Source organism: Triticum urartu, chromosome 4A (assembly GCF_056163025.1).
Source record: "Triticum urartu cultivar PI428250 chromosome 4A, HENAU_Tu73, whole genome shotgun sequence".
In the NCBI taxonomy this organism is placed as follows: domain Eukaryota; kingdom Viridiplantae; phylum Streptophyta; class Magnoliopsida; order Poales; family Poaceae; genus Triticum; species Triticum urartu.
Genome location: NC_141876.1, coordinates 302,368,134 through 302,379,611, shown reverse-complemented (window position 1 = coordinate 302,379,611; position 11,478 = coordinate 302,368,134). Strand labels below are relative to the sequence as shown.

Genomic DNA, 11,478 nt, shown 5'->3' with positions numbered 1-11,478 from the left:
CTAATCTTTCTATTTTTACAAAGTACATGCCCATTTATGGTAGAAGAAATATTAAGAAAGTTGCGGAAATAGGCATCTAGGCTAGCTTTTATCTCTTTAATAGATTCATTTTAGTAAGAAAGCAAAAGAGATGTGATTTCAGCTTGGTCATTAATGGGGTGCCCAAATATAGTTTTCATCCTCTCATAGATATCTATGGGTTCCCCTTCAAGAAAACCCTCCTCAAAATAGAATCTAAAACTTGTTTGAATGAAGTGGACAACCCAACATAAAAGCCTTTTAAGTAAACCTTAATTTGATATTGGGGTACATAGCTAGCCCGGATCCTCACAACCTCCCCGTGCGTTCGACGAGCTCTGCCCCTGCGTTCGTGGGTGAGCACAAATGACATCTCCATCTCCCCCCTTCATTTGCTCTATTCCGGTCTTCGTGCCGATGAAACTTGCTAGCTATAGGTGTCTCCAATCATCAGTATGCCTGACCACTATGCGTCTCCCATTCGAAAGGGTTACATCTATAAATTTGCATGCATTTGCATATTTTTAACCGTGATTCTTTCGAATTGTCCAACGTTCTCCATGGACACCCCGAGTATTTGTAGATTGGGTTCGTTTTCCCATATACTCTGCTCCGGATCCGATGCAGCATTTCATCAGTGCCTCCTTGTTGTTCTCCGGGTACACATCCTCTCTGCTCATTGCCGAGACGTGTATCAAGAGAATAGCGGGGACGTGCTGCCAAAATTTTGCGTCGAATCCGAAGAAAAGCATGGGAAAACGAACCCAATCGGCACATGCTTGGGTGGGATTAGGACCTATCTTTACCTATTAGTGTCTAGGTTGCATGGGCATAATAAAAGTGACAAACTTCATTTACTGATCTATATGGTTTGCTGAATTATGTATATATTTCTTGTGTGTCTAGTAGCTACACAATATGAGTGATCGTGCGTGGATGTACACCGGTCACACTAGTCACGAAGACATGACCTATCAATGGTTAACAAAAACCAGTGGGTTTGTGAGAGCCACATTTGCAAATGGCCAGAGAAAAAGCCGGTGCCCCTGTGTCGGGTGCGACAACTATCATAGGAGGGACGAGCTTGAAATGAGTAAACACCTGCAGAAGTTTGGTTTTACGCCTGGTTATATGGTCTGGACATTTCATGGTGAGTCTTCCCAACGTGCCAGATCCGAGGTGGTTCGTTGTCGCACCGACGAGCATGGTATCGGGATGCGAGACATGGTGTAAGACTTTGATGATGCTCGGGACTCGGATGATGAGATGGAGGAATCTGCAAAGGCCTTCAATGAAATATTGGAGTCTTCCAAACATCCTCTCCATGAGCACACTGAGCTTTGTCAGCTGGATGCCATTTCACAAATAATGGCTCTGAAGGATCAATTCAACTTGGGAAGAGGATGGTACAACGCGATGATGACAGTATTTGGACGTTTTCTACCCAAAGGCCATGTACTACCTGCAAACATGTACCAGTCAGACAAAATCATCTGTGCTCTTAAGATGCCATGTGAGAAGATACATGCCTGTGAGAAAGGATGTGCCTTATTTAGGCTTCTGTATGCTGACTTGAACTATTGTCCCAGTTGCATGTCATCCAGGTATGTTGTGGTAGACAACGGTATGGGTGAGAAGACGCAGACCAAAATCCCCGTTAATGTTCTTCGGTATATGCAAATCGTACCAAGACTTCAACGTCTTTTCATGGTAGAAGAGACGGCCAGACAGATGACATGGCACAAAACGGGCAACAGAACCCAACTAGATGCAGATGGGAAGCTGATGATGGTGCACACATTGGAGGGTGAAGCGTGGAAGCACTTCGATGCATTACATGAGGAAAAGGCGGCACATCCAGGGCATCCTCAAGTCGCCATCAGCACGGATGGGTTTGGTGTGTTTGGTGTGATGGCAGCCCAATACAGTTTTTGGCCCGTATTTGTCATTCCACTCAATGTCCCCCCCCCGGGCAGATTATGCAAAGAAAGAACATTTTCCCGACGTTGATAATTCTAGGGCCCAACTATCCATGAAAGAATATGAATGTGTACATGCAGCCGCTGAAGGACGAATTGCAAGAAGCCTGGGATAATGGGTACAAGACGTATGATGCCCTTAGCAAACAGAACTTCATAATGCATGTCTTGTACATGTACTCGACACATGACTTGCTGGCGTATGCGCTATTCGTTGGCTGGTGTTTGCATGGAAGGTTCCCATGCCCCAAATGCAAGGGAGCTCTTGAGTTTTGTTGGATTCAGGCCGGTCGCAAGTTTTCTTGCTTCGACTTGCATAGACAGTTCCTGGATCCTCACCATAAGTTCAGGAAAGACAAGAAGAATTTCATCAAAGGTAGAGTTGTCAAAAACTCTGCACCACCTGCGTTGATAGGCCAAGAGACCCTGGATCAGTTAAACGCTCTCGAGGCAGATCTAGAGCATCCAGGGTATTTCAAGGGGTATAATTTGAAACACGCCTGGACTCATAAGACATGGTTGTGGGATCTGCCTTACTTCAAAGACCTCCTTTGCCCACATAACATCGACGTGATGCACATTGAAAAGAATATCACTGAGGCACTTTTTGGTACATTGTTCGGCATAGAGGGGAAGTCCAAGGATAATAGTAAGGCTAGAGTCGATCTGGAGGCGCTATGTGATAGACTGTTACAAAACATGCAACCTCCGAAAGGAAAGCAGAACTGGACAAAGCCAAAGGCATGGTTCAATCTTGGAAGGCCAGCTATGAGGGAAATTATCTTGTGGGTGAAAATGCAGTTGATGTTCCCCGATGGGTATGCAGCGAATCTAAAGAGGGGAGTGAGGGAGTCTTGGAGTAAGGGGGCCTCGGGTGTCCGGGCTATTTGATATGGGCCGGACTGATGGGCCGTGAAGATACAACGTAGAAGACCTTCCCTTGTGTCTGGGTAGGACTCCCTTATGCGTGGATGGCAAGCTTAATGTCCGGATGTATAATTTCCTTTCTCTGTAAACTGACTCTGTACAACCCTAGGACCCTTCAGTGTCTATATAAAATGGTGGGTTTAGTCCGTAGAGGCTAACAGAATTCATATAGGCTAGACATCTAGGGTTTAGCCATTATGATATCGAGGTAGATCAACTCTTGTAACCCCTATACTCATCAAATACAATCAAGCAGAACATAGGGTTTTACCTCCATTAAGAGGGCCCGGTCCTGAGTAAACATCATGTCCCCCTTGTCTCATGTTACCATCGATCCTTAGACGCACAGTTCGGGACCCTCTACCCAAGATCAGCCGGTTTTGACACCAACATTGGTGCTTTCATTGAGAGTTCCACTATGCCATAAACAGAAGGTTTGATGGCTTGTTCGACCGTCAACAACGATGCAGTTTTCGGGGAAACTTTCCTCCCCGGCCAGATTTTTGTGTTCAACGGCTTCGTTCTGTGTGCCAACTTGATTGGTCACCTCGAACAGATCGACAGCTACGCCCTTGGTCATCAGATCAGTTTCGGGAACCTAAATTATGTCGCTAGTATCCGAGGAGATTTGATCTTCCAAGGGTTCGCAGACCCGACCACTGCTCTGGCCTTAGATTCGGAGCAAACTATTGGGTCCGAAGATGGGAGTTTGAAGCCCGCCGGACTCTCAGCTATGAAAGTTAAAATAAGGGATCCCGAGGTGATTTTATCTTCGGCCAGCCCAGAGTTAGGCTGGGTTCCCCCTATTATGGAAAGGCCAGACTCGCACCCGGACTCTATCTCCAAACTCTCGAAGCCCGCACCCAGCAAGCGTGGCCAGGAGGCCTTTACCCTGGCCAGCCCCGCAGACTCTCGTTCCCCCGTTGAGCACTCGCTCTTAAACTAGGCTCTAGACTTAGTGTTGTCCCTCGCCATTACAGATGAATCGCCTCCGGACTATGCCCAGCCCGGACTAGGGGCTGAGAGCAGGGAATTTTACGTCCCACCCACCACCCACTTCATAGCCACCGTCGAGGACTTAACCGACATGCTGAATTACACCTCCGAAGACATCAAGGACATCGACGACGATGTCGGAGATGCACAAGGCCAAGACCCGCCGTTTAGCGGACGTTGGACGGCCACCTCCACATACGACGTGTATATGGTGGATACACCCAAAGAGGATGACGGTGCAGATAGGAAGGATCCAGTGGAGGACAAACCTGATGAGGCACCGCCGAAGCATCGACGCGAGCGACTCCCCTCAAAATCACGTCGGGGCAAAGACAATAACACTAGCACCAGAGAAGATAACACACCAGAGGACGCCGAAGAACCTGAAGCCCATGTCGAGCCCACATCCGAACAGGATAATGTGGAGGAGGGGCAAGTTAACCCCGATGATCTGGTCGGGAATGAGGATTCAGAAGATAGTAACTATCTACCGCTCTCTGAGGATGATGTCAGCCTCGGCAATGAAGATTTCATCGTGCCAGAGGAACCCCTCGAGCAGGAGCGCTTTAAGCGCCAACTAATCGCCACTTCAAGAAGCCTTAAAAAGCAGCAGCAATGGCTCCAAGACGAACATGATACACTCAATGACAGATGGACCCTGGTCCTAACTGCTGAAGAATATGGCCTACAACGCCCAACAAAGAGTTATCCAAAGCGTCGGCTATTTCCACAATTCGGCGACAAGCCCTTCAAGCCAATCCCGTCGAAACATGAACGCGTTGATGAACCAGACCGGCCACGCATGGGCGAGATAAAGCGGCCACCTGCGCTGAACACCAGCCCGCACCACCTCGCCGTAAGGGCAGAGAGACAGGCCAAACAAGATCAATCTATGGATCAAGGGGGCGCACCCCAATGCGAGAAGACGACCGACAGGCTTGGCGCGATAGGCATAACCCTACTAGGGCAAAAAACCACATACGGATGTCATATGAACTCAATCATGACGTTGCCCGGTATAGAGGCGTCGCACACCCTTATGCTTTACCGACGAGGTAATGCAACACCAGTTCCCACAAGGGTTTAAACCCGTAAACATGGAATCATACGACGGCGCGACAGATCCCGCGGTATGGATTGAAGATTTCCTTCCCCATATCCACATGGCCCGCGGTGACGATCTCCACGCCATCAAATACCTTCCCTTAAAACTGAAAGGACCAGCATGGCACCGGCTAAATAGCCTCCCAAAGAACTCTATTGGTAGCTGGGAAGATTTGGAAGATGCCTTTAGAGACAACTTCCAAGGTACCTATGTCTGGCCTCCGGATGCCGATGACCTCAGTCACATGGTCCAGCAACCCAGAGAGTTAGCCCGCAAACTCTGGACCAGGTTCTTAATTAAAATGAACCAAATCATCGATTGTCCGGACGCTGAAGCCCTCGCGGCCTTCAAGCATAGCATTCGTGACGAGTGGCTTTCCTGACACCTCGGCCAAGAAAAGCCGAAGTCCATGGCAGCTCTCACCGCACTCATGACCCGCTTTTGTGCGGGAGAAGATAGTTGGCTAGCTCATAGAAGCAACAGCATTAGCGACCCTGGCACCTCCGAAGCTAGAGATGGCAACGGCAGCCCACGGCGCAACAAACACAAGCGTTGAAGCAACAACAAAGATACCGAAGACATGGTGGTCAATGCCAGATTCAATGGCTCTAAACCCGGTCAGCGAAAGAGGCCATTCAAAGGAAACAAAGATGGTCCATCCTGTTTGATAGAATACTAGACCGGCCTTGCCAGATCCATGGCACCCCTAACAAGCCTGCCAATCATACCAACAGAAATTGTTGGGTCTTTAAACAGGCTGGTAAGCTAAACACGGAACATAAGGGGAAAGGGCCGCCTAGCGAGGATGACGATGAGCCTCCCCCAACAAACACAAGGAGGCAAAAGAAATTTCCTCCCGAGGTAAAAACAGTGAATATGATCTATGTCACTCATATCCCCAAGCGGGAGCGCAAGCACGCTGTCGGTGTCAAAACCGGCGGATCTCGGGTAGGGTGTCCCGAACTGTGCGTCTAGGCGGATGGTAACAGGAGACAAGGGACACAATGTTTTACCCAGTTTTGGGCTCTCTTGATGGAGGTAAAACCCTACGTCCTGCTTGATTAATATTGATGATATGGGTAGTACAAGTGTAGATCTACCATGAGATCAGAGAGGCTAAACCCTAGAAGCTAGCCTATGGTATGATTGTCTGTTGTCGTTGTTGTGTCCTACGGACTAAAACCCTCCGGTTTATATAGACACCGGAGAGGGTTAGGGTTACACAAGGTCGGTTACAAAGGAGGAGATATCCATATCCGTACTGGCTAGCTTGCGTTCCACGCCAAGTAGAGTCCCATCCGGACACGAGACGAAGTCTTCAATCTTGTATCTTCATAGTCTAACAGTCTGGCCAAAGGATATAGTCCGGCTATCCGGAGACCCCCTAATCCAGGACTCCCTCAGTAGCCCCTGAACTAGGCTTCAATGACGATGAGTCCGGCGCACAGTATTGTCTTCGGCATTGCAAGGCGGGTTCCTCCTCCGAATACTCCACGGAAGAATTTGAATACAAGGATAGTGTCCGACCCTGCAAAATAAGTTCCACATACCATCGTAGAGAGAATAATATTTTCGCAAATCTAATTTGCTGACTTGTTTTGGTAGCATGACGTTATGTCATGGCCCGGTGATTATTCGAACAGTTTCCTTTAACTAGCCCCGCACATAACGCGAGGCAGTTTTTTGACACGTCTTGTCAAAGCAGAGATCGTGTCCCCTTATTACGGGATTCTCATCAATATGGGTGTGGGTAACCGAACCGTGCCATCGATTACGGTGCTTGGGGGATAAGCGAGTTTTACCAGGCTAGTGGGGGGCGCATAGTTTCGTCCGCCCATATAAAGGGATAAGGATTCACCTTTTCATCCACGCCTTCTTCCTCCTTTGCTCATCCATTTTCGCACACTCGAGCTCTAGCGCCCAAGTCCGCACTTCCCACATCAACCTTCCCTCACCATGTCGGGAGTGGGAGGCAGGTGGATGGTCTCCTCCGTCACGGAGGGAGACATCAAGAAGCTGAGGAGAGCCGGATACCTACCCTACGACATCGCGCACCGGCTCCCAGATGAGGGGCAGCTCATCCCCACCCCTGGGCCCCATGAGAGGGTAGTGTTCCTTACCCATTTCCTCCGCGGACTAGGATTCCCTCTTCACCCATTCATCCGGGGGCTCATGTTCTACTACGGCCTTGATTTCCACGATCTGGCCCCGAATTTCATCCTCAATATCTCAGCGTTTATCGTCGTGTGCGAGGCCATCCTCCGCATCAAGCCCAACTTCGGCTTATGGTTGAAGACCTTCATTGTCAAGCCGAAGGTTGTGGGCGACCGCCAGGCGGAGTGCGGAGGCGCCATGGTGGGCAAGATGCCCAACGTTACATGGCTCGAGGGCTCCTTTGTGGAAACCATAAAGGGGTGGCGATCGGGGTGGTTCTACATCACCGAGCCGCGTGACCCTGCATGGGCAGCGGCCCCCGAGTTCCGATCTGGCATCCCCACGCGGCTCACCTCCTGGAAAGAGAAGGGCCTGTCCTGGGGTAGTTCGGGAGAGCTGACCGGATTCCAAACATGTATTCAAAACATGGTGAACAAGAAGCTCAAACTCGTCAACGTGGTCCAGGTCATGCTCCACCGCCGGATCCTCCCGTGCCAACAACGGGACTTCAACTTGTGGAAGTTCGACCCGGCGCAGCACCGAACTCTGAATAGGCTCTTCGACACAACTCACGAAGATGCCTGGAGGGTGCTGTTCAAAAGCGCCAAGGTCCCCCCTCCCATTACTGAGGATTGCGGATTCAGCGCGAAGCGCCAAGCCAGTGCGGTAAGCTGCTTTACCTTTCACAGGATACTTATTTTTTATAGATTGACTCCATGCGGGATCTAAACTCCCGTACCTTTGGCAGGACTGGCAGGAGACGGCCGGACAGATCGACTGTCCAGCTCCTTTACCCGAAGGCCCAGCAGACGCTCTTCTGGCGAATATGCTGACTCTGGCTCCTTATACGGTGCCGGAGAAGACCAAGAAGGCCAAGGGAACCCGAAAGAGTTCCCGACGCCAGGCGTCGTCGGACTCACCGTCCGAGGACTCTACGGCGCAATCCTCCCCCGAAGATGAGGAGGCAGAAGAGGATGCTCCCCCTCTAGACAGGGGAGACAAGAAAAGGAAGGCCGCCCCAACTAGGGAGGCCGAAGGGTCCAAGAAGGGGAGAACTCTCCTTCCGGACTACTCTACCACCGCTGCCGACGGCGAAGACGAGTGGTTGCCCAGGGCCAAGCCCCTGGGGAGATCATAAGTATTCGGATACCAGAGTAACTCATAGCATTCCTTTGTCGCACTGCTTTCCCTAACGCCGAACATAATTACGCAGGCCACCATGATCCAGCATCGATGTATCATCGGACGGCTCCCTGGGCTCGTCGGACATGGATAGCGATCCAGTCCCGATCGCCACCTCCCCTCATCCTGCTGACGACGCCGAGGTGCTGTCTCAAGAGGCACCTGGTCGAGGGGAGACAGTCCCGGAGGCGCCTCAAGGCGACCTTCCGGACTCTGGGATCCGAGGGGACGGGGCCCCTGAGAGCTCCGAGTCCGGCCCTCAGCCGAACACCGCACCGGAACCTCCAGTGGTTCCGGGCTCGGGCAGGCGGCCTCCTTCTAAGAGGCGCAAGACGCCTGTGCTGGTGACCTCTGTCCATCCAGAGGCACCGGACAATCTGCTGGAAGTGCTTCGCAGCACTTCCATCGACGAGGAGCACCATACTATTATGAGTGCGGTGGTCCAGAAGGTTCAGTCCGCCAAGAGCGGATTGACTGAAGCCTGTGCCAGCCTTCTAACAGGCTTTGAGGTAAGTGTTTTAAAATGTAGGAAAAATATTACCGCATAGACAGTAGCCCCTGATGCTTTGTTCGGTGTTCACAATGAAAAGCCGAACAGAGGATCAAATAATATCGCAGGAGTCTAATATAAGTATGTCAATATGCGTATGCAGGCCTCGCTGCTGGCGTCCGCCGCACTGACTGCGGAGGTCGCCGTACTGAAGCAGGACCTCGAGGGGTCCAAGAAAGAGCTCGGCCTTGCCAAGAGGCAGCTCGAGGAGAACAAGGGTAAGTAATACCCTGTCTATAGATATGTATATATATAAGAAACGCGATTGCAAAATGACAGGATCATCGTATATCTGCCAGGGGCCACGACCGAGGTGGCCACCCTGAATCAAGCGCTAACCAGGGCCGAAGATAAAGCGGACAAGGAGCGTATCGAGCGGGAAAAGCAAGAGGCTCGGGTGGGCGAGGTGCAGAAAGAGCTCCAGGCTCTCGTGACGAAGCACGAGGCGTTGGAGCTTGACTCGAAGACGCGAGAGTCTGAGCTTGCCGCTACCCTTGAGAGCGCAAAAAGTGCCAAGGCTGAAGCCCAAAAGGCCCTCCAGGAGATTGATGCGATGAAGAAAATAGCGGCGGGTAAGGCATTCTATATGCAAAGCAAGCATGTAAAAGTAAATTACCGATTACTTACCCGAATTCAGAGCTCTCCAGGAGCATTCGCAGATTTGCCCCGCAGCATGTCGGATGCCGCACCGTTTTACCAGGCCGAGGAGGGAAGCTCAACGGAGAAGCTGTTCTGGTCTCAGTATACTGGGACCAAACACCCTATGCCTCTGAGCGACCAGCTAAAGCAGTTGGTCGAGCTGCACAAGGCGGCCGAACAGGCCATGAAGGGCCTTATAGTCCGGCTGTGGCCTGGCGACGCCCTTCCGAATAGCTACTTCGGCCTGGTGAGGCGGCTTGTGGATGCCTGCCCACGGCTGGAGGTCGTCAAGCAGTTCGTCTACGTCGAAGGTGCATGCCAGGCTTTCGCCCATGTGAAGGAGCAGTGGGCCAAGCTAGACGCTGTGAAGATGATCAAGGAAGGGCTGCCGCAGGGCAAAGAGCATCGCACCCCCGAAATCTAATATGAGGGTTTCCTAAAGGGTGCCCGTCTTGTAGCGGACGAATGTTCCAAGGATGTAATATTTGATTAAACTTGCTCGTGTGATCCTGTATGATGAAAACTTGTTTCATATGCGCTATGCAACGCTTGTGTGAATTTAAAATATTACCTTCTGTTTGGCTGTTTATCCAATCTGAGAGATGGTTAGTCCTTGGCTTCTGCCCCCATGCCACGAGTGCTGGGGTGTTCGGGATAAACCTGAGCACTCTTGTTCCCATGTTTGGGTCCTTCGAGGGAGGTGCTCAGCACAACGAACAAGGCAACCGGACTAATAATGGTTTATCACTCTCACTTAGCCATAGAATTCTATAATTTTAAATTTCAACGAAGCCCCTGGTATTCGGAAGGCCGAATTCGGGGCGCGATACACGCCTTTAAGCCGGACAGGGTCAGCCCCTCGCCCTAAGCGGCATAAGTCTTTAGGGACTCGAAAACCTCGCCGAACAGTGACCAGTCTCTTGCCTTATCATGACAGTCAGTTTTAGCTTTCTCTACTGAGGTGCTCAGCCCGGCAGAACCAGGGCACAATCGCAGTAGTTCTCCTAGCGCTACCTTAGCCGATAGAGCGGAATGTAAGGTACCAAAACATAGGAGCCGGGCAAACCCAACATTTGATGAAAGACATGATTCGAAGCTGATGCATATAATGCTATAAGATCGGGGTGCCACACTTGTGAAAGTGTTCGGACTTTTCACACCATATTGTGGGGTACGTAAGCCCCTGGTGTATTGGCCGTACCAAAGTGTTCGGTTGCAAGGCGTCGTTAATGAACGCATATATATATAACAAGAATGCAATAATAGTCGTGATGTTGTTTATTCGAAAAGGTGCGTTAAAGCAGAATGATACAGATAGTGTGATAAGCAAAGAGTGGGACTATGTCCCTTCCAAGGGCAAGCTGAGGAATAGTATTAAATCAAATATTTTGCTCGTTATTGTAATCCACTTGGGAATTCCGTGGTGTGACGTAGCTTTCTGCCTCCTTGGTTGTTGCATCATGTGTTCGGCAGTAGTGCTGCCGGACAGGGTTCCCAGAGATTAAGGTCCTGAAAAAAGAGAAAAATAACCAAACGGGAAGCCCCTAGTGTGGTTTAAGCCTCGTCTTGGGGCGTGCCGCAGTGTGCCCCCCCTCCCCACCTATGCCCATGGTATTTTTAATGCGTAATTATGTACGCGTGGCATGAGCTTCGCCGTTTGGCTGGGACTGGGGTGGGGGCCGCATTGCTACATGAGCTCAGATCGCGCCAGGCGGTCTATTTGCCGATTGCTCCGAGCGCGTTTGAAGGTGTCTGGGTTTCGAAATGCCGAATTGGTGGATTGCCTTGAGAGGCTGTTTTGCGCTTCTGCTGCGAGGGCCGCAGTGTGCTCCTCTGTTCGGAGAGAGTGCTCTGTGTTTCCATTGACTGTAATAACCCCGCGAGGTCCTGGCATCTTGAGCTTGAGGTATGCATAATGCGGTACCGCA

At 50.7% G+C, this 11,478-nt stretch overlaps 1 protein-coding gene across 1 annotated transcript; it reads left to right on the top strand.

The window, feature by feature from the left end:
- The first annotated feature begins 256 nt into the window (after positions 1–256).
- Positions 257–10,115, top strand: LOC147975658 (uncharacterized). Its single transcript, XM_087518279.1, has 5 exons — positions 257–374; positions 8,393–8,870; positions 9,015–9,129; positions 9,211–9,483; positions 9,559–10,115. Exons 2-5 carry the CDS (start codon positions 8,448–8,450, stop codon positions 9,972–9,974), a joined length of 1,227 nt encoding a protein of 408 aa, XP_087374405.1. The 5' UTR covers positions 257–374; positions 8,393–8,447; the 3' UTR covers positions 9,975–10,115.
- Positions 10,116–11,478: the final 1,363 nt, after the last annotated feature.

Bases quoted from the DNA above. Each gene is read 5' to 3' on its own strand.
- LOC147975658 (XM_087518279.1), top strand. From the start codon at position 8,448: ATGGATAGCGATCCAGTCCCGATCGCCACCTCCCCTCATCCTGCTGAC. The intron at 8,871-9,014 runs GTAAGTGTTTTA...ATGCGTATGCAG, and splicing joins GCCTTCTAACAGGCTTTGAG to GCCTCGCTGCTGGCGTCCGC. The intron at 9,130-9,210 runs GTAAGTAATACC...TATATCTGCCAG, and splicing joins GCAGCTCGAGGAGAACAAGG to GGGCCACGACCGAGGTGGCC.